Here is a 25,837-nt window from a genome sequence, read left to right on the forward strand (position 1 = left end):
ATGTTGTGTTAATTTCTGCTGTATAGCAAAGTGATTTGGCTATACATATATATACATTCTTTTTCATATTCTTTTTTACATGGTTTATCACAGGATATTAAATATAGTTCTCTGTGCTATACAATAGGACCTTTTTGCTGACCCATCCTGTAGATAATAGTTTGCATCTGCTAATCCCCAGCTCCCGCTCCAGCCCTCCCCCAACCCCCCTTCCCCTTGGCAACCCTTGGGGAAGTCTGTTCTGTGTGTGTCTGTTTCTGTTTCATAGATAAATTCATTTGTGTCATATTTTAGATTCCACATATAAGTGATATCACGTGATATTTGTCTTCGTCTGGCTTACTTCACTTGGTATGATAACCTCTAGTCCATCCATGTTGCTGCAAACGGCATTATCTCATTCTCTTTTTATGGCTGAGTAGCATTCCATTTCAATACATGTACCATATCTTCTTTATTCACTCAGCCATCACTGGACATTCAGGTAGCTTCTGCGTCTTGGCTGTTATCAATAGTGCTGCTATGAACATAGGGATGCGTGTATCTTTTATCTTTTTGTCTTTTTAGGGGTGCACCTGTGGCCTATGGAGGTTCCCAGGCTAGGGGTCCAATTGGAGCTTCAGCTGCTGGCCTACACACAACCACAGCAATGCCAGATCCAAGCCACATCTGAGATCTACACCACAGCTCACTGCAACACCAGATCCTTAACCCACTCAGTGAGGCCAGGGATCGAACCCCACCACTTCATGGTTCCTAGTGGGATTCATTTCCACTGCGCCACGGCACATGTATCTTTTTTTTTTTTTTTTTTTTTTTTTGGTCTTTTTTGTCTTTTGTCTTTTTGTTGTTGTTGTTGTTGTTGCTATTTCTTGGGCCGCTCCTGCGGCATATGGAGATTCCCAGGCTAGGGGTTGAATCGGAGCTGTAGCCACCAGCCTACGCCAGAGCCACAGCAATGCGGGATCCGAGCCGCGTCTGCAACTTACACCACAGCTCACGGCAACGCCGGATCGTTAACCCGCTGAGCAAGGGCAGGGACCGAACCCGCAACCTTATGGTTCCTAGTCTGATTCGTTAACCACTGCGCCATGACGGGAACTCCACATGTATCTTTTTAAATCAGAGTTCTCTCTGGATATGTGCCCAGGAATGGGATTTAATTTCTGTTATTCTTTATTGAGTATCTTTGATGCAAAAAAACTGGAGGGTAGGGCCATGGAGGAAGAAGGGGGGGTGACTTAGGAAATGGTTCGGGAATGAAGAATGTGAAACAATAAGTGGTTTGCTCCCAAAATTCCCATGTAGAATTCCAACAGAAATCATACCAGAGAAACAACAGAAATTCTTCCAGTGTTCACTTTGCAAATGCAAATGGTTCCGGGTACATCACAGAGTACTCCTCTTATTCCTTCCTCATTCACCTCCTCCTTGCACCCCCAGGTCCAAGAGGGGAGGTTTCCTTTGGGCAGTTAAATAGGGATGGTATCTGGCTTCCCACCCAGTGTGCTATCCTTTCATTCATTGAAAATAGGGGTGCTTTGGGACTGGATAAACAATGAGATCCTGCTGTATAGCACAGGGAACTATGTCCAGTCACTGGTGATGAAACATGATGGAGGATAATGTGAGCAAAAGAATGTATATATATATGACTGGGTCACTTTGCTGTACAGTAGAAATGGACAGAACACTGCAAGTCAACTATAAGGGAAAAATAAAAATCATAAAGCAAATTTTTTTAAAAAAAGGAAAATGGGAATGTTGACTTCATGTCAAAGGCATTTGTTTCTTGGGTTGTGCTGTTAAGTTGTCCTTTCCTTGCCTCTTCCGGTCTCATGTTTCAAAGGATGGCTTATGGACCTTGCTGGTGGTGTCTACAGCCTGGAGCAGAGCCTTGAATGTGCAAAATGACACGGCGGTGGCAGGGGGCAGCGGTCTTTAGGGAAACCCTTCTCATATCAATACAAAGAATTGACTTTAATTCTCCATCAACACTGAGAATCCAGTCTTCTTAACTGCAGTTTACCTGTGTGGGCAATTGAAGGAAAGTGATTTTTTTTTGCCCTCGGCCACTTGGTTATAGTAAAGCTAAGGTGGGAACAGGGGTTTCCTAACTCAGATATCATTGCACAAGTCTGTCTACCCACGTCCCATAACCTGGCTGTTTCTCCTGCCACAACAGGAAATAGTAGCATGCTGGTGCTGCCACACACTGTTGTAATGCAGCACATCCCAATAAGGGGATGTGGTTTTCTCTAATGAATTACTGTTAGCTTTGTTTCGCACTATGTCTCAGAGACCGCAGTTGTTCAAGCAACCTAAAATCTGTTTTGAAAGGTTTAGGGGTAGGTGGGTCAGTAGATTGGCCTGACAGAGAGGTGATGGACTGACAGATATGTCCATATAAGTTCCTGTTGTTGAGTAGATAAATATTATTTTAGCTGCCTCTCTAGGAGAGAGAAAAAGAGCTATAGTGCCCTAAATTTCTTTGTTTACTCCATTGTGGACATTGGACTCTATGTGAGGCATTGAGGAGAAGAGATGAAATAGATGCCCTGCCCTCAAAGAGCCAAGAGGGGAGGTGAAAACAGGAAAGCAAGGGAACAGTTATATCACAGTGTCTCAACACAGTGATGGCCATATGTAAGGACACTGGCAGAGTCCAAAGGCAAGGTGGCTAACCCAGCCTGGGGAAGAGGTGGCAAGGCTGAGAGGGCAGGAGAAATGACATCCCCAGGACGTCACCTTTGCTAGAGGAAAGCATGGTGGTTAGGACCAGAGTTTGAGTAGATCTAAAGCACAGAGCAGGAGTTCCCGTTGTGGCTCTGCAGTAATGAACCCAACTAGTTTCCATGAGGATGCAGGTTCAATCCCTGGCCTCTCTCAGTGGGTTAAGGATCCGGCATTGCCATGAGCTGTGGTGTAGGTTGCAGATGCAGGTCAGATGTGGCGTGGCTGTGGCTGTGGGTATAGGCCGGCAGCTGCAGCATGTGGAAGTTTCCACATGCTGCAGGTGTGGCCCTAAAAAAATGAATTAATAAATATGTAAGCACAGAACACATGTAGGGCAGTTGTGAGATAAGAGGACAGAGAGACAGGAGCCAGACCGTGAAAGGTTTTGTACACTCTGCTGAGGAAGTTGAATGTCATATTGAATGCCAAGGCCATTGCCAGAGAATATTTCACACTGCCGTGGAGATGCATTGTACTGTGAGGTCAGACATATCAGTATGTTGATAATAGGTGAGAAATCACCAGGGTTCTTTGTGGGAACAGAGTACAGTATGGGGCAAATGGGAAAGCAATTAAGAAAGTAGTCAGGAGACCATGAGGGAATAGATTTAATGCAGTGGCTTGAGAAGCAAGAATCTTTGTTTCTTGCTTGGGCAATAAGGTAGAGATAGACAGTGCAGGACAATCGGCTTGGCTTTGGGAGGAAGATGCTAAATTCAGCTCTGAGATCTTGAATCAGAAGTGTGTGCTGGACCTCAGGCAGAACTCCAACAAGCAGTAGTGTGTACAGGGCTGAAGCTCAGAAAGAGAGAAGTGAGTTTGATGTCATCTCCCACAAAACTGGTTAAGAATTTCAGAGTTCCCGTTGTGGCGCAGTGGTTAACAAATCCAACTAGAAACCATGAGGTTTCGGGTTCGATCCCTGGCCTTGCTCAGTGGGTTGAGGGTCCGGCGTTGCCGTGAGCTGTGGTGTAGGTCACAGACCAGGCTCGGATCCGTGTTGCTGCGACTCTGGTGTAGGCCAGTGGCCACAGCTCCAATTAGACCCCTAGCCTGGGAAACTCCATATGCGGCAGGAGCAGCCCCCCCCCAAAAAAAAGAATTTCCTGGGAAGGGAAGAATATATCAAATGAAAAAGCAACATTATCTCAGAGCAGAGGTCTGTCTGTAAGATTTTGGCTTGGAAACACAGAAGCTACATGTATATCAAAGACTCCTAATTCCGAAAATGAAATAACGTATATCAAGCCACAGTTTCTGTTTTAGCAAACTGAAAATGAACCTGCCCGTGAAATTATCTTCCTAGTTTTACCGTAGTCTCTTTTGTACTAGTTTTTTTTACTGAGGTATCATGGATGTGCAATATTATGTAAATTTCAGGTGTACAACACAGTGACTCACAATTTTTAAAAGTTATGTTCCATTAAGAGTTATTATAAAACATGGGCTTTATTCTGTGGCTGAAGCAGTGGGGTAGCCAAGTGGTCTGAGGGAAGAGTGAACACTTGAGGGGTGGAGTGACCCTGGTTCGGGCCTCGTTTTCAGCTACTCTGTGACCTTCAACCCTGGCACGTTCAGAGATGGCCTGGGGGTGCAGTGCAGTGAGCAAATGAGATGATCTGGCAAAGGCACATGGCTGGCTTTGGCGTGCGGGAAGCCTTCCCTTCTTGCCTAATAGAAGTGCCACTTCACCTTGTCTTTGTGGCAGCATGGGCTCCATCCCTGGCCCAGCCCAGTGGGCTAAGGATCTGGCGTTGCTGCAGCCGCAGTGTAGGTCACAGCTGCAGCTCACATTCAGCCTCTGGCCCAGACACTTTCATATGCCACGGGAGTGGCCAAAAATAAAAAAGAAATGCTAGTTCAGCTTTCGCAGAATTGGTGGTCATTTTATTTAAAAATCCTGAGAAATTGACCTATGGGTGTTACATATGACAGACTTTTTGTTTAGGGTCTTCATTTTGACAGGTGCTCCCACTCATCTTTATTCTGAAAGAGGAGAGTTCCTACTTTCTAAAGTCAGATTTTACCCCATTTACCTTCATAGGAAGTTTGTGGAGTTGAGAAAGAAAAAAATTTTAATTGACTAGTGCAAGAGAAAAGCCTGTAACTTCAACTTCCCCAAAATGTGTTTAATTTCAGTCCCTGGAGCCTTCTTCGATTTCGGGGCAGTTACAATAGAGCCTCTATCTGGGCACAGCCAGTCCAGGATGCTAATGGCATTTCTAAGGAAACACTCTAAATCCCAGATTTTTCTTGCTGCTAATTGTGTGCTACTCCTCCGTAAGGCAGGCAAAGGGCTGGGGCAGGCAGAGAGGAGGCTGCTTTTCATCGGCATTATTTTGTGATGCCTCTTCAAAAGTAATGGACTGAGAATTATCTTCTGGTATTGGTGTTTTGTCAGAAAGCTAAAGGGAGCTCTTAGGATCAAGACATAATTCCTTTTAATTAGTGGAACTGGTTTGTTCTAAACCCATACTGACTGAGTCCTACTGGACTCGCAGATGTTTCTGCTAAGGAAAAAATCAGTAGCTTGGAAAATTGACAGATGAAAAGTAGTTTTCATGTAGAGGTGTGGTGAGATAATACTTTCTCTTTTAATGTAGCAATTATAACCTTCACCTTCTTTAACATATAAGGAAAACTACTTAAACTCCAAATGGCCACAATTAAACAAGTCACTCTACTTCCAATCACGAACGTGTTCAGATGGTCATGAGCAGAGGTCAGGCACCATATCAACCAAGGCCTTAAGGAACTTGACAAATGCTTTTCCAAAATGCAAGAGAAAATTTAAAACCATATGTTTGAGTTAAGAAACAAATGAATTTTGTAAGACTTTTTAGGGATGTATAGGAAACAAGATGAAGATATTCATGTTCTCAAGGAGCTTAAAAATCATATAAGCTCAGAGGAAGCAGGAATAAGCAGAAAGATGAAGGTGACATTGAAACTGCCAGAAAAGATTAACAGGTTATCAACAGAACCATGTGGGGTGGGCTTTAAAAGAAGAGTGTTCTAAGCAGAAGGTACATAGTGAGCAAAGCTCAGAGATTTAAGAGATTAAAAATATCAGGTAAGGAAAGTAGAATAGAGCCTAAAGAAATAAACGAATGTCATAAATACGGCTAAGCATCTTCATCAGTATGATCACTCACTTAAGTATCTACCAAGTGATGACTGTACTAGCGCACAGGTGCTTAAATATTATTAATGAATCATAATGTAATTTAATATTTTAAATATTTAAAATAGAACTGTAAGGAAGATCAACAGTTGTTACCCTACTTAAATTAATAGTCCACTAAAATACCAGAAACCATAAGCCATCGCTTGGTTAAAAGAAATATGAGATGTACCTAATTTGGAATAGTATACAGCAGTTTAGAAGATAATATAGATGATTAATTGATATAAAAAGATCTTCTTTCTGTATTATTTTTTTTTTTCCTGTCTTTTTGGTATTTCTTTGGGCCGCTTCCGCGGCATATGGAGGTTCCCAGGCTAGGGGTCGAATCGGAGCTGTAGCCACCGGCCTACACCAGAGCCACAGCAACTCGGGATCCGAGCCGCGTCTGCAACCTACACCACAGCTCACGGCAACGCCGGATCGTTGACCCACTGAGCAAGGGCAGGGACCGAACCCGCAACCTCATGGTTCCTAGTCGGATTCGTTAACCACTGCGCCACGACAGGAACTCCTTCTTTCTGTATTATTGAGTGGAGGAGAAAGTAGCTACAAAACTATACCTGTCATATTTTTATAGCTACTATAGAAGTTATCTAGTTTTACCTGCTTTTTTTGGTGTGTATATTCTACTAAAATGTAAGCTCTATGAAAAACATGAGGAGTGTCAGATAATTGAGTGAGTAGGACCAGGAAGAATGATGGCAGGATTGGAAGGATTTTTACCATGGTTACTTCTGAGGGATAGAATTGAAGTTTATTTCTTGTATACGTTTTTCTCTTTGCATGAATTCTCTACAGGAGTATGTATCATTTTATAATCAGACAAAATAGTAAATTTATTTTCATAAAACTACAAACTTTTTAACCTTGCAGTGACAAAATACAAAATGTTAGCAGTTAATTTCTGGTTAGGTCATCCTACTCTTTCATATTAAATTGTCAGTCAGATAATCTGGAAGGTTTCCTTCAGTATCATCCATGTGTTTGGTCCGCATAGAAAAGGAAGAGGCAGAAATTGGGTCCTATTTAGAAAATAAGTAAGGGGAGTTCCCCTGTGGCACAGTGGGTTAAGAATCCAACTGTAGCAGCACCAGTCACTGCGGAGGTGTGGATTCCATCTCTAGCCCAGCACGTGGGTTAAAGGATCTGACATTGCCGCAGCTGCAGCATAGGTCATAGCTGTGGCTCAGATTCAACCCCTGGTCCAGGAACTTCCATATGCCACAGATGAGCTATAAGATTTTTTTTAAAAAAAAAGAAACGAAATAGGGATTTAAAAGACCCATAAAAAGTTTTCTCTTCCTTCAGAGAATGCATTGCTTGGTGGGATACACAGATGTAATCTAAATAAGTCTTCATTTCCTTATCCATCAAGTGTAGAGTTTAAGGGAAGATTGGAAGTAACCTGTAACACACATGCCTGTCACATCATCAGCTCTTAATAATTGTTTCTGTTATTCAGACAGTGAGTTGCAGAGCAGACATCAGGGTCAAGAAAGAAAAGTATCCAAGAAGAGCTTGACAGAGAACCATTGCCTTGAGAGGAGAGAAAGGAGAGGGACGGCATTCCAGCCAGAAAGAGACACAGTCCTTATCTGGTGGAAGAGGGGAGGGAGGCCAGGCTGATTGAGGCCAGGAGCACGTGCCTCCTTGTGATGGGCTGTGACGGACAGACAGATAAATATGGCATTGGATGGGCAAGGTTAAGGCTCCTTATAGAGACCCTCAAATGCCCATTTGCATTGGAATATAGTCAGTGTTTCCAGTTTAATTCTTCCAGAGTATCTGTTGATCCCCTTCTGCTTAAAAGACAGAGGACGATAGAAAAGAAGTGAAATGCATTACTTACTCCCAAGAAACTAATCCTCCCTAGTGGAAATCGTATTTCCTGGGAGAGCAAAACCTACTTTGAGAAAACTGCATCTGAAGATGATTGACACCCGGGCAGCGTTGAAAAGAGAAGGGCAAGGGACACGATGAACCCCATGTTCCATTCTCATAGCTTTGTGAGAGTTCTAGTCCCTTCCCTGAGAGCAAGTAATAGGCACCTTCGTGTGTATCCTCTCTCTCCACCACCTTCCCATGTTTATGAAGCCTTCCTGGCAAGCTCTGCATCTCCTTTGTTTTTATGTGCTTGGTGCCTGGCATATAAATACATGGTTGGCCATTATTAGTTGAATACCTGAAAAAATGAAAGAATTCAGACCTCATGCCCTCTGTATTTTCTCATGGTATTTCCAGAGGTAAAATACAACATAGATAATATTAGTGCTATGTTAATGGTACACAATATAGTATTTTCCTGAGTAATATGTAAAGAACCAAAATATACTCTTTGTTGCTTGAAATGCTTATTAGTTCATGGGGAAAGGGGTGGTTTTATAGGGAGGGAGACTGTGAGCGTAAACAAAATTTTTTCTTAGCTTTTCCTTTCAGGCACCCACTCCTCCCACCCTTCCCCTGTTGACACCCAGTCAATACCTGTGCCCGCCCCCTCTCCACCCCAGGCTGGAGGAAAGTCATCAGATAGAACAGTTCACACCAAAGTAACAAAGCTTACGTCTTTTAACCTTACCTGAAGTCTTCATTTTATGAAAGTTTAAAAAGGGATGATTTCAAAGGGTGGAATTTCAGACCCATTGATAACTTGGAAGAGAAGAGAGAGCTTTTTGAGTGATAACGTGCCCCCTGAGAAGTCCTTACTCCCTGATGAGGGACTGACAGTGAGGGAAGGTGATGATGGAACCTTCCTGCAGTTCTTGGGGAACGTATCTTTTTTTTTAGGTGCTTATGTCCGGTTCTGCATACTTTTCTCTCCAGAGTCAGCAGTAATTATACGGCAGAGGAAATCAGCTTGGAGAATTTTTTTCTTAACTTATGAACTTTGGGTGTTATTCTGAGCTCCACATTCCTTTACACAAAATTGAGTATTGTTAACTAGGATAAAGTCATCTGAGTGTGTGATACAAGGTAAATGAATACATTGCTCTCTTTTAAACTTTCAAATTGCACTCCCTACGTCTGCAAAAAAGAGTCACTTAAAAAAACCAGTTATATTGAAATAATGTCTTTGAAAATTGTACTCATGTATTGGTTTGCAGTTCAATAAAGATGAATCCATAGACAGGGAATGGCCATAACTGAGAACTTGTATTTGTTGCAAATACTGAATTTTAGAGTTAAAAAAAAATGTTTTGGAAAAAAAAAAAAAGAGCTGTCTTAAAACATGACCTGTTTCATATGACAGCTTTAGTTCATTGGTTTATGTGTGATCCAAACAGAAATATTCTGTGGGAGTGCGAACTTCTAGTTAAATGCTTTATGAATAAATTAGTGTGTAATTCATTTTCTTCAAATGGCAGTGAAAGTTGAAAGAAAGTGATTGCAGAAAAGGATAAAAGGTTTCCTGGTTTGGGTATGTTTCCATGCTTCTGGCAGCAAGTTTGCAATAAAAAGAATGATTTTTATGAGAATGTGATTATTCACAGCAAGACTAGAGTTGGTGTCACTATGAAAAATTCTCCTTCGGTAGACAGTCTCAGCAGGAATAATAGATCTAAAAGGAAGGCAACAGGAGTTACAAAGAACACTGTGGCCAGTGACAAATTACGTTTGCAAAATGATGGGCAAACCCATTGAAAATTGAGAATCAGCTCAGCAGTAAATCAAAGGCTTATCCGTAAGAGTAGTTCTGACTCGACATTCCAAAAAAATGACATTTCTATTAGATGTGCGCTGAGTTTCTTCTTATTTAGGCTCTGAGTTATTATTTTGTTCTGTCAGCCTTTATCTTTTATCTCACTACTTTATTTTAAATTACCTGATACAATTAAAAGTATGTACGATACTTTCAGGAAAAGCTGAATAATACAATCTGACATATTCTCAAATACTAAGGCACTGCCCTATTTTGTATTTGCAGGTAGGTTACATTTTCACTGATTTCTGGGCAAATGTGTAAAATGCTGTATCTTCTTATATTAGCTGAGCTACAAATGAAGCTGTGTATTTGAGCCAGAGCTTTTTGTATAGATTATCATGTGGTAGGGCTATAGAATGCATTGAAATATACTGTGCTTTTGCACAGAACATAACTTAAACAATAAAAGATGGGTCTTGTAGCATTAGATATTAGGTATGCCCTCTATACCTTCTCATTCCCTGTATGCTTTTTATTTTCTGTATTTTTTAGTTCACTGCGTGTTTTTTAAAAAGTAAAAGTATGTGTCGATATCATTCAATCAAATGTAATATTTGCCATAATTATCAGGTAAATGAATCCAGTACTTTTAGGGACACAGCGTTTAATAATTTTAAATAAGCCCATTTTACTTTAAAAGCTTCTTTTCAGTTCTTTCTGAAAGAAAGAAGTAAGTCTTTCTTTCCCTCAACCTAATAAGTTTGAGAGTGTGAATGAAGACAAATATATTCAACGACCCTGTGGTACAGATTCCTGATTAGAGAGAAGGAACTCCATGCAGAGTGAAACTGACATAACATATTTATTCACACTACACCACTTGCTAAGAAGGAACTAGCTTCATGTAATTCCTTTGGGATTCTTTGAGAGGCATGCTAAAGTACTAGCATGATATCTTATTTTAATGAGCACATTTAAAAAGGAATTCATATGATAAGGAAATACTACAAACTTAAAGTCACATTTTCGTCTTTATAAGCTTGAGAGTCCTATAATTTTTATTTAGTGATTTTAAATATTTGCTATAACTTTGTACATGTATGAAAATATAGCTTAAGCATTTTATCTTTTGCCTTCATATGCCTTCTTTGGTACTTTCAGCAAAGATTTTGTTCTCTAAATGTCTTATGAATATTCATCTAAACACAATCAGATTGAAATAGCTAATATCTTACCTTTGTTAAAACTGCTGTAATTCAGACCTTGGGTTTCAGATACAGGTACCTAGGCTTCCTGGCTAATGTAAACATGATTCTAGTAAAGTCTCTTGTTTAGATAATCCCTACAGGATACTGTAACATTCAATATATTAAAATACTGTTTTCCTAAGTAAGAAACAATAATTAAAAACAGGCTGTGTTACCGCAAGTTGCATCTTGTTACCAAACCTCAAAAATAGATGTTAAAATTCCCCTTAGTCAGTTTCTGAGATTTGAAATTCTATTTTTTTTCCCTATTGGCTTCTATAGTCATATCATCCTATGCCTATCAAGAAAGAGAGGGACATTTAAATATTGACTTACGTATTGGCACTAATTCTATGCTGGGTAAATGTTTTTAAAGGGGGAATTTAAAGATAAATTTGTCCAGCTATATTTTAATTCCTTAAGGCGTGTTTCCCAAACTGTCAATCAGAAGGAGGCAGATTTCAAAAACTCCCTTTGTTCTTCCTCTCCTGTGCCTTAGTCCAGGGCACTCGGCACCCTTTTCCTTTGCAAGGAAGCCTTGTGGTGGGAACGCAAGGGCGATGGGCAGATCATAAGGTGCTTTTTGTTGCATCTTTTTGCAAGTGCAATGAGGGTTTCGACACACCTTTAGAAAGCACAGTGCAAACATATTATTCCCCAATCCTAAGTATAAATATGGCATACAGCATGTTGATTGGACAGCCTCTTTCTACATAGCAAAATATGCAAGTAAAAGCTTAGTTTTGGCAAATTTACTCACTCATGGCCAGGATTTCTTGCGTTTTTGTTTTTGTTTGTTTTGTTTTTAAGGATTTAAAATATGTAGTTGTAAAAGTAAATAAAATGTATAGTTGTGTATGTATACAACTTATAAAGTTGTATGGTTGATTTACAGTGTTGTTTTAGATTCAGGTGTACAGCAAATGAGTCAATTATATATATATAATGTCTAATAATATACAGTTACATAATATGTATATATTCTGTTATAGGTTATTACAAGATATTGAATACACTTCCCTGTGCTATACAGTATGGACAGAATTTCTTTGTTATTTCTTTTTTTTTTTTTTTTTTTTGTCTTTTTGGCTTTTCTAGGGCTGCTTCTCATGGCATATGGAGGTTCCCAGGCTAGGGGTCCAATCGGAGCTGTAGCCGCAGGCCTACACCACAGCCACAGCAACGCGGGATCCAAGCCGTGTCTGCAACCTACACCACAGCTCACAGCAAAGACAGATCCTTAATCCACTGAGCAAGGCCAGGGATCAAAGCCGCAACCTCATGGTTCCTAGTCGGATTCATTAACCACTGCACCACGATGGGAACTCCATTATGGACAGAATTTCTTAACCACAGAGCCTGACATGCTGAATCTAAATGCCAGTGAAGTAGAAGCAGGATTTTTCACATCTTCTCATCGAGTAGCTTCTTTCTTCACCACCTCCTCCCCTTACATAGAACTTCTGATTCACATCACATCTCCAGGATGATCCATTTCACCTGATTTTGCCAATGAAGTTGTAGTTGCCAACCACCAAGCAAGTACCCATGTTGGTTAGGGAGTGGGATGGTCAGAGCCGTGGCTATACCTGTTTGATGACAGATAGGAAGAGACAGAGAATCCAGCCATCGGTTCCTTGGCCAACTCTCAGTAGACACGCTGATGTAGAGACACAATGAAAACAGCTCCTTCTCTGATGACTCTTTTCCTTCCATTTTTACTTTGTAAAGGAAGGTACGGAAACAATTAGTTGGCCGTGTGGTGTTAGTTTTCTGATGGTGAATTTGGAAAATGGAGCAGATACAGCCTCAGTCAGCAGGATTGGGGCTTATGTAACTCAACTTCTCCAAAGACGTGTTTGTAACGTTTTTATATTGTTCCCTCTCATAACACGCAGGCTGCCTCAAAGTCTTCGAGGAGTCTCTGTATATACAAAGCCTTCAGGTTTACTCGGCGTTTATGTTTCTAGGGTCAGGTTCAGAGGTATAATGCCACAGCACCCTGGCTGTGACGTCACTGTGCTTGGCACGGAATAAGACCCATTGTCACTGTCTTAATTCTTTTTATTAATTTTCCTAAATGAACTTGAATGGTATGGTGTATTTTTCCATAATTATGGCACCAGCGAAAGGCTTAGGGGAAAAGGCCAACCACTACGGTATCAAAGAAGAATAAATATTTGCAGAAAAATTCTGCCATAACTTAATATTTTGCATATGAGCCCCTGTACAAAATCAGAGTTATTCCTGGGGCTTGGTCCAAAAGAACATGTCTGTGGGCCAGCCCTGGAAGGCCAGAGATGATGATGGATCAGAAAAAAAGGTCAGCTTGAGTTGTGATGCCAAGAATAATGACAGAAGGGACCAAAAAGGCAGAATAACAGTGCAGCCGGAGTTCTGAAAGGGACTGCACCTTGGCCGCATGGCCGTGAGACCAGACCTGATGTGGCTCTCGTCCTGGTCCTAACAGCAGACCTGGTAGTCTCTGCTTCATGTGTTGGCAGTTTTCCCCAGCCATGCACATGAGCATTTCATAATCCAGTCCCACCAATGCCAAGACGTCAGGGAGCTGAGGGCCGGTAGGAATGGAAGCTTGCTCACTTTATCTTATTTCACTCCTCCATGAAGCACGGGCCAAGGGTCAGCTTTGCTGGTTTGGTGGGTGGTGTGGATCTGAGGATGCCTGTCAGGGAGAACAGAGTTTGCAGGCTAGCACCTGTGGGCTCAGCATCACGCCTCTCTGATCTGATCGTTGCCATCTTCCCCCATTCAGCTCTACCACAACTGGGGCCAAATCCTATTCCCAGGCTTCAAGCCTCCTATTGGGACACATTGGGTCAAAGTCATGCTGGCACCTACCTTGTCACTGCCTACAACTGTACTCTGTATCCTCCACCCCAGCAAAGACCCAGTGGCTCCCCTTCTGGACAGTCTCCCTCCAAAGAGCCAGTTGTTTGAAGGCCTGGTGGAGACAAGGGGCGGGGCTCGAACTGGAGGCTGGAGGACTCAGTCAAGCTCTGGGCTGGGGGAGGGGCCGTGGTGACAAACGCTGGACCCACCCAGGTGGGAGCAGGGCAGAGGACAGGGAGGCTTCATGCTGGAACTGGACCCCTAAATGCAGAACTGACAAACCACCAAGGGCCTAGGTCATGGCCATGTTGCCAAAATATCAGCTACCTCTGTACACCGATGCCAAATAGAAACTCAGAGACAGCATGGGAGGAAACAGAAAAAGTGGCTTTAGTTGCCAGACAAAGGGGGAACACAGCAGGCTGGTGCCTCAAGGACTGTGCCCTCCCCCCCCCCCGCCCCCCAGCTTAGAGTGGGTAGTGGGAAGTCCTGTAATGTCAAGGAGCAGGGCCTGATCAGCTCATGGACGTTTTCTTGATTGGTGGGTGGTGAGGTAATTGGGAGGCAGGGGTCATCAGCCTTCTGGTTCCAACCAGTTTGGGGTCTACGTGCTTGTGGGCCATGTACAGTTGACGACTTCTACTGGCGAGGGCTTCAGCACCTGCAAACCAGCTTCAAGGACATGGCTCAGAATATTCTCTCTAGTCCTTGAGGAAGAGCTACAGGTCCCTGACTTTGCTGAATAGCTAACCTATGATTATTTTGTCTTGCTTGACTATTTTTCTTTTTCTCTATTTCTCACTTCTCTGCTTGAGTCTTTGACAAAAGGTTTTCTACAGACAAAAGGCAGGTAGATGCATTCCCACCATAGCCCAGTGGTAATGAACTTGTATCCTTAAGGGCATAGGTTCGATTCCTGGTATTGTTCAATGGGTTAAGGATCCAGTGTTGCCAGGAGCTGTGGTCCAGTGGCTTGGATCCATTGTTGCTATGGCTGTGGTGTAGGCCACAGCTACAGCTCCAATTCAACCCCCCAGCCTGGGAATTTCCATATGCCTTGGGTGTGGCCCTAAAAAGACAAAAAAAAAAAAAAAAAGATGGCAGGCAGAGGACAGGATTGGGGTCCATTCTGGGAAGGCCTCACAGGGTCCCACTGGGTTACAGCACCACATGGGGTGGCAGTTACCTGCATTGTGTGAAATCTGGGGATCCCGGGAGGAAACAGGGAACGGGGGTCAAAGACCTGTAGCGTCCTTAGTGCTTAGTTTAGCCCCTTGGCCACGTCTTCCGTTTATGTGTGGCTGTGAAACGGGTAATATCATTAAACACTAGTTTGTTTTCAACATAAATAACTCTCAGTAATTGAGCTCACCAAGAAACAGGAGGCTCTGTGAGGCAGAGAAACCGGCCTGCCTCCACAGGAATTGCACAGAAGTGTCAGCAATGGTTCTTATTGATGTCGTCTGTCATCACTTGAATGAAGGAGGGACTCACTCTTTGGTGGATACGGAGTGTCAACATTGGACAATTTGGTGATCAAGTGTCAGGGGTTTTCCTGGTGCTTGAAACTTCTGCAAAGGGAAGGGTGCAGCTCCGGATGGGAGCAGGAAGCCCAGTGCTTTAGCAACATTTAATTTGGTCATTCATTGTGAAATGTTCCTAGCGAAGATAAGTCTAATGTAGCCGAGCACTGGCCTCTTAGAATCTCTTTGCCACAGTTGGAGAGTGTGAAAATTGGTTAAATAAATATGTTAATTATACCTTTCTGTAGTATTGACTTGATACAGAGCCTTTATGCAGAACTGTTGGAAAGTCACCAACAACAAATAATTTTGCTTACGTCTTGGTCCCCTTCCAGTCCCACAACAATTCTTGCATCTGTAGTTGGGTGGTGAGGGGCAAGGGTGGGGGCAGAGTGCGTTAAAGAAACTCTGTTCAGGAACCTTCCCTCTCACCTCTGGGACCTGCTCGCTAACCCCACAGAGCCTCTTTGCATTCCTAAGTCTGGGGATATTTCCTAGAGAGAGGAACAGTGTGTCCCCAAAGTGCTTCCCCCACCCCACAACCATTCAAAATAGAGGACCAGGAGTTCCTGTTGTGGCTCAGTGGGTTAAGAATCCGACACAGTGTCCACGAGGATGTGGTGTTGATCCCTGGCCTTGCGCAGTAGATTAAGGATCCAGCATGGCCACAAGTGCGATGTAGGTTGCAGATGAGGTTCAGATCTGGTGTGGCTGTGGCGTAGGCCGGCAGCTGCAGCTCCAATTAGACCCTTAGCCTGGGAACCTCCACATGCTGCAGGTGCAGCCATGAAAAGAAAAAAAGAAAAAAAAAAAAAAATAGAGAGAGCCAGCATTGACAATCCAGGATCAAAAACCTATGTTGTGTTTCTCTTACCAGAGCTTCAGTGATGGTGAATCATCTCTCACCATCCACCGTGTGTCTCTTTATCTGATTGCTTTAAATCAGAGTGAAGCAAAGGCTGGGCTGTGTCTCCTTGGTGGAGCACAATATCATTTCAGTTTTTCACCCCCTGCGACCCTCTTGGACTGAGTAGAATTCCACCCTTTAGCAAAAAAAGGATATTCCTTTGGAGTCCAGGGAGGTTCTGCAGCATTTACCACAACAGTAATTAATGTGTCGCATGTGCAGTTAGTTAATTAACTTGTGGCTTTCCTGCCAAACTCTAAGTGCCTTGAGGGTAGGAACTGATAACTTGATGCTATTTCCAAGGCAGAGGCAGCTCCTCACTGTCACCTGCTTCCCCTCCCCCCACCTCCTTTGAACCTGTTCTTTCCTTGGTCTACAGGCTCTTTCCCCAGATACCCCCACAGCATTGACTACTCACCTTGCCTGCTGTATTTTGTCTTCTCAGCGCTTATCATTGTACATTTTACATATTTTCCCGTTTGGCTCTTTCCCAACTAAAATGTTAATTCCAAGATGGTAAGGATTTTCGTGTAAAGTAGTATGTGTTTAGCATCTAGAAGAGTCCCCAGAACATAGGTGCTGCTTAGCCAAATAACTAGAGACATGAATAAATAAATGACCACCTTTCTAAGCTAAGGCACCCTTTAGCCAGCTTGGATGGGTGTTAGGTGCAAAGTCTCCCAGGAGTCTGGGAAATCACTACTTTCTGCCCCAAGCGAGGCCCCAGGCCTGACACCCAAACACATTAGGGGTCCCTTAGGCATCTCAAGCCTCAGCAGGACAGATTAATGTGTAAAATATATTAAACCACTCAAGCCGGTAGTGGTGGCCTCAATGCGGATGCTACCCAAAAACTTGGATTCAGTAATGACTTGAACTCCTTAAAGCCCTATCACATACTCTCTGGAAGTTTATTTCCAAGGTACATTTTCAGTACATTCAGTCTTTTGGGAAAAAACACCTATTTTCTCATGGCATTCTCTGTGCTCTGCACTTTGTATACTGGGCATCAAATTTGGGTTTTTAATGTAACTTGGCACCAGCAATATAGAAAGATTCCATTATTATCTTCTACATCTATAGATTCTTGCAGTGAGTCTTTGTTGCTGTCATTTCAGTGGGTCCAGACCTCCTTCTGCTCCCCTCCCTCAGTTCCCTAATTGTCTGGGTTTATAACCAATTTGGAAACCAGATGCAGAAAGCAGAACTGAAAACCCAAAATTAGGCTCTTCTTAGGAAGGCAAACACAAAGCAAGATGGCTTCGGAAAAGTGGGAGAAACGGAGTCTTATCCCCCTGGAGGAGGTGATTTCAGGATATCAGAATGTAGGGAGCTCACTTTCTAATTTGAGAGTGAACACACAGCACAAGTTCATGCATTCTCTGCTGGGAAGCGAAATGGTATTTCAGTATCTACATAGTCTCCGTTCTTTGGGGGATTCAGTTTTTAATAGGTCAGCATTAAAATAGTAATACTATCGTTTCTCATTAAATTAAAAAAAAATACACAGCTTAGGTCCCAAGACACCAATACCATTATTTGGAAATTCATACAGGACTTCGCCGTGATGCATCTTTAGTGTGTATCTTATGAGAAGTTTGGACAACCTAGTACTTGTCTCTTATGAAGTAAAACAAGTGGCCACTCCAAAAACACATTTTATATAGACAGATTAATGACTTTTCATTCCTAAAAGTGCCGATTGCGCCCTTTTTGTAAGGCTATTTTCATTAAAAATCCTTCTCCAAGAATTCTGCTCAAGAGCAAGATTCTCCTGTGGCCACCACACCACACTTCGCTTTCGTCAAACCACTGTGAAGTGACTTGGGTTTTATCTGCAGGTCAAAAAGCTGGAAGCTGTTGACACTTAATTAGAGCGCACCAAGAGATGGAACAATACTTCAAATGAGGGCCTCGGCCTGGGAACAAAAAGTCTTAACCAAAGCTGGCAGGAGAAAATAAATACAGGAAGTGGCCAGACAATAGTAATGGGAGAGTCATCAGCGGTCATTAGAAGATAAACGGGCGTCCTGTTAGTAATGGAGATTTACAACTGCATTAGCTTAAGAAAAACCTCTTAACACCCTGTTTTCCAAAGAATTCTTCCCACCCCTTGAGTTAACCAAGTAACCTAAGGTCCGTGTTGATTCCTCAAATTCAATCCTTTTCAGCACATCTTTTCCTCCTCTAATTCCTCTGCTTCCTCCTCCTCTCTGTTCTTTCTCCCAAGAGAGAAAAATTTTGTCCACTGCAGCACTGTGGCTTTTGGGGAGCAGCGGCGGGGGTGGGGGGGGGGTGTTCGGGGAGAGTACACCTTTTGTGCATTTGTTTGTAACTCACCCTAAAAGCGTCTTTTACCGACAACACAGTGTTTGCATTTCTGGCTAGCGATATGGCTAGATTGTAGAAACTCATGATTTAGTACCTCTTGAACCCCAGAATGAGTGCGCGGTTGAAAAAAAACAACACAACTAGCATTCCTCGTCCCAATTACAATTCGATTAATAACGCTGAGAAGTTCTCCAATACGTTCTGCAGGAATGACCTGTTTTTGAAATGTTAAATTCACAGTCGGCCTGCTTGGCCTCCGAGACGTTATTCCTTTTTTCTTATCTGGGGTTATGGACCTCAGGAGAGCAGGGGAGGGTTACAAGGTCAAAGTCTTTTCCTCCTTGGAACTTGCTGCTTGCTGGGAGAGGGCTGCCTGGAAAATAGATGCTTTAGAGAAGGGGTTGGGGGGTCATGATTTTAATTCTGTTAAGCAACAGCTGGTTTGAGTTTCTTTCCACTTCTCTCTCCTGCTCTCTTCCTTGCAGAGAAAAGAATGTATTCAGAAGGAACCAGCAACATAAAAAAATATACCTTCTGTGATGGTGGTGCTTTACCTATGGCATTTTTGTTACAAGTCAGGCACTAGAGGGATAGGCTAGATTCTGTAAAATTGAATCTATAGGAAAGATGACTAGAACTTTATTCCAAAGACCTTTGAAAATGCAGGATGCCCGCCTGCAAATTTCTTTTAATATTTTTTAATTAAAACTTTTAATGGAAATAAATTAAAAGCCTCTGGGGTATTTGGAGGCTGACCACAAAGAGGAGAGTCGTGACCAAAGCATTAAAGCATGCCAAGTGTTACTTGTTTCTCGACTAGAGACCTTGTCTGTCTCCAAATAAGTATGTCTTCTTTTGTTCAACACATGGTTATTGAGTGTCTGCTCTGCCCATAAGGATGCTAGGGGCTGGGGACACGGCAGTAAGATGTAGGGGTGCTTCTATGTTAGCAGGTGCATGAACATGAACTTGTCCAACTGAGCTTTGGCCTACGATTACACTTCCTATTCTAAGCAGTTTACACGTGGTTTGGGATTTAAAAATCAGGTCTGTTCACATCACATTATTCTAAGATCAACTCATAAATCCAGTGTTTAAAATGAGTATGTAATAATAGTGAAACAGCAAAAAACAAACCAAAAAAAACCCTCATGTGTTGATTATTTTTGTTTAGGTTGTGAAGTCTCCTATGCTTTTTTCCTACACACACACACACACACACACACACACACACACACATACACACAGAATAAAACACGCATCTCTCAAATCAATGGCAAACCAGTAACAGATTTTCTGGTCTGGGCTCCTCTGCATGCTGGCCCCAGGCTGTGTTGGTGTGTGGCTGAACAGCAATCAGAGGTCATAATTTCATTGGCAGTTAGCATCAGGTTTAATTTTTCTAGCATGTTAGATTTACCGAAATGTCTGGTTTCAGTTATGCTTCGGCATTGACTGAATCAGCTCCGAGCAGCACAATGTCTTCAGGTATCTGAGGTTTATGGAACACATATGCTAATTGTTCTCAATCACTTTCCTTTCTAAACACAAAAATGTGTTTTCTGAAGCTGAATAACAGTAGTCCTTAATGACATGGCTCGTGTCTTATGTTGAAGTAGGTAAAAATGTCAATTTAACAAGACTGCCACCTACTGATTGACGTGGTTGGAAAACACTCCAATTACTATGTTTGGGATTTTTTTTTTTAATAGCTGTGTGTGGTTTCCCCTCAAAACATAGATGCTTTTTTGAGAATTAACATGTATCATTTTAATTGCACTTTAGGAATGTGACCAAGTTCATATAGATGATGTCTCTTCGGATGACAATGGACAAGACCTAAGGTGAGCCCTCGAAGGGAACGTGATGGCTCCATGTTTTAGTTTAATTGCTGAGCTCCTTAAGATGAACTTTCTCTTTGGTTAACTTTGGACTTCTCTTGCATCTAAATAGCACATATAACTTTGGAACAGATGGCTTTCCTGCTGCAGCAACCAGCGCTAATTTATGCTTGGCAACTGGTGTGCGGGGCGGTGTAGACTGGATGAGAAAGTTGGCCTTCCGCTACAGACGAGTAAAAGAGATCTACAATACCTACAAAAATAATGTTGGAGGCAAGTAACTATCAACGGTATCTCACAGGGTTAGTTAAGAACAGTCCCGACATGCTTAAAGTACCACATACTTTTACATCCTACGTTTTTGGACACAGTAGCATTTTTGGGAGGTTTCATCTAATCAGTGATTGAGTGCCAGAAATATTAGGCTAGAGCCAGTTGCCCTGGTCCACCTAGTCTAGTCCTGGCTCCATTGCTAAGTTGTGGTATGACCTGGAGTAAGTTTCTTGACCTCTTGCCTAAATAAAGGACTTGAGATGAACTGTAAGGCTTCTTCGACTGAGAAGATGCTTGAATGAGTTTGGATCTTTGGATTATGGTTCAAAATGGCTTTAGCATGGAAAGGAATACATTGATTTAATGAAACATTTAGGGGTGGTGTTGGTTTCTGGCAGAGCTAAATCCAGATGCTCGGATAATGCCATCAGTAATCTCTGGCCTGTGCTTCCCTTTTGGTAGGAGTTATTTGAGGTCATTTCCTCCCAAAAGGTGGCAGAGGTGACCACCATTAGATCCAGGCTTGTAATCTACCAGTCTTGCATCTCCATGGGATAGAAAAATATCTTCCCTAAGTAGATTCAGCCAGGGTTCCAATGCAGAACTGGTCAGGCCAAGGTCAGACACCGACTTTGGGAGCCAGAAGAGAAGGTAGGATCAGCTCTGCCTAGACTCCATAGTTGGAGGAATGGGAACAAGTAGGCTCCCCAAAATGGAAGGATGAATTCTGAAACTAGAAGGGATGCTAGGAATGCAAAACCAGTAGGTGTTCCTTACAGTACTAAACAGTTCTCGAATGAAAACATGTGAAAATTACTTAGTATACTAGAAAGCTTGAGGGTGGTGTTGGAGTAGTTTTAAATGTTTACTATTTATAAAGTTGAAGAGACACATTACTAAGGAAGTAGTTCATGTGCTTTCAAATCCACAGGGTTGCTTGGTCCGGCCAAGAGGGAAGCCTGGTTGCAGCTGAGGGCTGAGATTGAAGCCCTCACCGACTCGTGGTTGACACTGGCCCTGAAAGCACTCACGCTCATCCACTCCCGGTAAGTTCTCACCAAGTCACTTTGTAGCACCTCTGCTGAAAATGCATTTTGCCTGTTCATTTTGGAGATTTCTTTTTCAATTTTTTTTCCTTTTCTTTTCTCATAGGACAAACTGTGTTAATATTTTAGTAACAACTACTCAGCTGATCCCAGCATTGGCAAAAGTCCTGCTTTATGGATTAGGAATTGTATTTCCAATAGAAAATATTTACAGTGCAACTAAAATAGGTGAGCTGCTTCTTTTTAATTCATTTATTTATTGAAAAATCAACCCTTTGCTTTCAGGCTAGTAAAAATGAAAAGCAATAAATAGGACTTGTTTTTTTCCCCAAAATGCTAAATGTTAGAAAACTAGAATGATTTAGCCAAATTTTTTTTCAAAGTTGGCTTTAGACATCAAGAGGAATATAAAGCATAATCCATGTAGTCAAACTCAGAAAATTGTACTTTACTTGCTAACATTAAAACCTATGCATTAGGAGTTCCCATCATGGCTCAGTGGAAATGAATCTGACTAGTATCCATGAGGACACAGGTTTGATTCCTGGCCTTGCTCAGTGGGTTAAGGATCCAGCATTGCTGTCACTCTGGTGTAGGCCAGCGGCTATAGCTCCAATTCAACCTCTAGCCTTGCAACCTCCATGCACCATGGGTGCAGCCCTAAAAAAGACAGAAGAAAAAAAAAAAAAAAAAAAAAAAAACTATGCATTAAAACCTCGCTGTAGTCAACTTATCATGACTTCTAGATAATCTAATTTGTATTTTTTTAGGCAACATCAGCAAAAATATCTTATAAGCAGAAACAAGAATCTATATAGAGATATACAAAGTGGAAAGGAAATTAATAACTTAAATGAAACAACCCTAATAATGAATTATTATTACTGGAGCTATTTTTTTTTGCTTTAATTTAACATGTACAAACAACAGAGTTCCCACTTTTGTTATGGAGATCAAAAAAAATTAAATTCTTGAAGGGAGGAAACAGGGGAAAGAAGATTAATGTGAAATTTAGTTAAAATATAAAACAAAATAGAACAAAAGTAGGCACAAAAAGAAGACATGGCTCTTGTTCTTAGGGAATTCACTATCTAGCGGGGAAGCAGGCATGAAAATAACTATATGTGATAAAGTAGTATGTAAATGAGCATTTATTGATATCTACTAGATGCCCGGAACGGTACTAAACATTTTACATATTAAAGTCAATCTTCACAACCTTTCCATTTTACAACTGAGGAAACTAAAGCTCAGAGACTTAAGTAAACTGTTCAAGTTTACAGTCAGTAAAGGGTCAAAGTAAATCTCTCTGAGACCAAGGTCCATCTGACACCTTTCCACATGCTAAGAGGTCCTTCCACTAAGTGCTCAAATGTGCATTTCGGTGAGGGAGCATTCACTCCCACCCAGAGGGAGGCAGAGGGCAAGTGTCAGTGAAAGCTAAAGGGAAGACATGACATTTAAGCTGGGTATAGAAGAGTAAATAAGAGTTTATTAGGCAGATGGGCTTGTGAGGGCAAAGTGACAGAGAAATTAAAGTGTGTTCCCTACTGAGGGCCTTGTGAGTCATCCTGAGTGACTAAGATGCAATGCTCATGGGACGTTGATACTGGAAAGGTAGACTTGGGTCTAGTCATAAGTGGCCTTGTATGTTGTCCTAATGAGATGAATGTTATGTAGGTAGGTGAGAAGAAGGTTGCTTGTGGCTAAAGAAAAAGGGGCAAACAAAATCACTCTCTATCTGGCTTCTACTTCTCCTTCAAAGAATGTACTAAATTATCACCAACAAATGACTTATTAGTTATTGGTTCGCAGTCTCCTTGATGGTTGAGTCTGGCTGTCTCATTCATTGTTGTAGCTACAGGGCCCATCACATAGTAGGTACTCAATAAATGTTGACTGAAATGGGTGGATGAATGGTTGTTAATTCAGAAGAAGGCTGACAGGTTTCTTTTGGACAACTGGGTCTGAAGTGACACTATCAGCTGATGGGGAAATCAAGTTTGATGGCAAAAATAAGAGTTTGATCTTATCAATGTTGAGTTTGAAGAACCTATGGGATATTCAGATAGCCCTGTTGAGTTCGGAATAGTTGGAGTTTGAGAATGACTAATGCCTCCTGAAAAGGGCCAAGAACAGCATACTGGAAAATACTTATAAAACAAAAGTTTATCAAATAGAATTCCTAGTAGCCGAATAGAACTAGAATTGTTATATGTTCTCATATAAAAATAGCAGTCAGTTTCCATTCACTCTAGGTTTTCATTCTATCCATACCCATAAAAGGAGTCATATGGTGTTTTGTAAACAGGGATCCAAGGTAAAGGTTTATTAGCAATTGAAAGAGGGAACATACTCCATATAAGCATATAATACACAAGGGATAGTTCTTAACTTCCCAGAAGGAAAGAACAAGTAGTATATTACAGGTCATGCACATTGAACTTGAATCTCCAATCATTTGAAAAGGTGAGGATAACAGGAAATTACAGTAGCAATCAAGAAAGTACTATAATGAGCATTTTGTTTGCAATACTGGATTTTAATTTTTTCAGTATAGAATAAAAAGTAGATTTAAAAACTGTGCAGTGGTAGAAATAATCTCAGAACCAGTGGTGGAGTCACTTTTCTCTGATATTTTTAGTAACAAAAGTAGGGATTGAAATTCCTATAAGTTATTGTTAATTTTGCCATGAAATGAGATATAATTTGGGAATCGACGCAGAAAACCCAGGAATTTTTCCTATAGACAAAATGGCAAAGTCAGAGGAGGAAATGACTGGCCCTGATTCAGCAGAGCTGTGATACTCTTTCAGACAAAACAGATTCATCAAAATTGAAAATTTCATGTAAGACTTCCAACTAACTTCTAAAAGTCAGCTTGTTTGGTAATCCTTATTGTGGAAAATGAGAACATGACCCCAAATTCACAAGGAATCCTATAGGAGGTAGAATTTAGGTGAGAATTTTTTTTTTTTTTTTTTTTTTGGCCATCACCTAGAGAATCCTAAAGACTCTACCAGAAAACTGTTAGAGCTTATCAATGAATTTGGCAAAGTCACAGGATACAAAATGAATACACAGAAATTGATGGCATTTCTACATACTAACAATGAAAGATGAGAAAGAGAAATTAGGGAAGCAATCCCATTTACCATCACATCCAAAAGAATAAAATACCTAGGAGTAAACCTACCTAAAGAGACAAAAGACCTGTACTTGAAAACTATAAAACACTGAGGAAAGAAATCAAAGATGACACAAATAGATGGAAAGACATACCATGCTCTTGGATTGGAAGAGTTAATATTATCAAAATCACAGCTCTTACTTTTAAATAACATTGAGTTTACCTTCTTTTTTCCATGAAAAGGAAACTTTACAAAAACACACCAACAATTCCCTCTATGCGAGGGGCAAGAGAGTTTCCTGACATCGCAATGTTTGGTTGTATATTTTTTGCAGAGCAAACTATCCTGTTTCTTAAAGTGATTTAATATTTCATAGGTTAGTAGGCAACTAAAGAAGCATTGAAATTACATCCTTTGAATAAGGCTGGCCCTATTTCATTCTGTCAGATGCAAATGAGGGGGTTAGTGCAAAATACAAATATAAAGCAGACATTTGTTTAGGCAAACAAGCAGTTTGTTCGTATGTATATCTGATCCTTATTTGAAAGAGGTGCAGGACCCCCACTCAGCCATTCACTTTTGAAAACTATAAACTGTCCCATTGCCCATTAAAATGACCCTATTGGTAGCCCCAGACTTGGAACCCGAGTTCCTGTGTGAAGAAATAACAATAGTTGCATTAACTGCAAGGATGTACTGATAGCTCCTGCAGGGACCCAAACTAAGTCTTGAGAAGGGAACGGTAATAGGTAGCTAAAACTATGGTTACCTTTATTCCGCTTTTCCTCCAGGAAAGTGTTTTATTGAATATTAGATGCCTGAGTGAGGCAGACATGCGCTCTTGTGTAGGGCCCCAAATTACCCAACATTTATTTCCAAGACAGTTCTCCAAGAATATTTCATGCAAACACATTAGGTCTTGAATTCAGATAGCATCCCTACCTGAAAACGAAAATACCAACTAAGTCCAGTATTTGCTTTCTCTTGGTGTAACAAAACCAACCCTTCAGGGTTTGTTTTTTTTGTTTGTTTTGTTTTTTTCCATCCTTCTCAATAGCCTTTCTATCAAATATTGTTTTCAGGGTTCAGTAGATCATGAAACATTTTTTTAAGTTCAAACATGTT

General features: G+C 41.4%; 1 protein-coding gene across 28 annotated transcripts in view; it reads left to right on the forward strand.

The window, feature by feature from the left end:
* The window catches only part of EYA1 (EYA transcriptional coactivator and phosphatase 1), a 357,349-nt gene that overhangs the window by 317,129 nt on the left and 14,383 nt on the right, over positions 1-25,837 (forward strand). For all 28 annotated transcript variants that reach the window (XM_021089240.2, XM_021089251.2, XM_021089242.2 and 25 more), the window contains 4 exons: positions 20,207-20,265; positions 20,375-20,535; positions 21,467-21,581; positions 21,688-21,809. In XM_021089240.2, the coding sequence (XP_020944899.1) occupies positions 20,207-20,265; positions 20,375-20,535; positions 21,467-21,581; positions 21,688-21,809 (457 nt within the window). The remainder of the gene's footprint in view (positions 1-20,206; positions 20,266-20,374; positions 20,536-21,466; positions 21,582-21,687; positions 21,810-25,837) is intronic.

The sequence above is a fragment of the Sus scrofa genome, chromosome 4 (assembly GCF_054392235.1).
Source record: "Sus scrofa isolate SSC_HxYL_T2T_F1_AM1 chromosome 4, Sscrofa_HxYL_maternal_Yorkshire_Landrace_v2.0, whole genome shotgun sequence".
NCBI lineage: Eukaryota > Metazoa > Chordata > Mammalia > Artiodactyla > Suidae > Sus > Sus scrofa.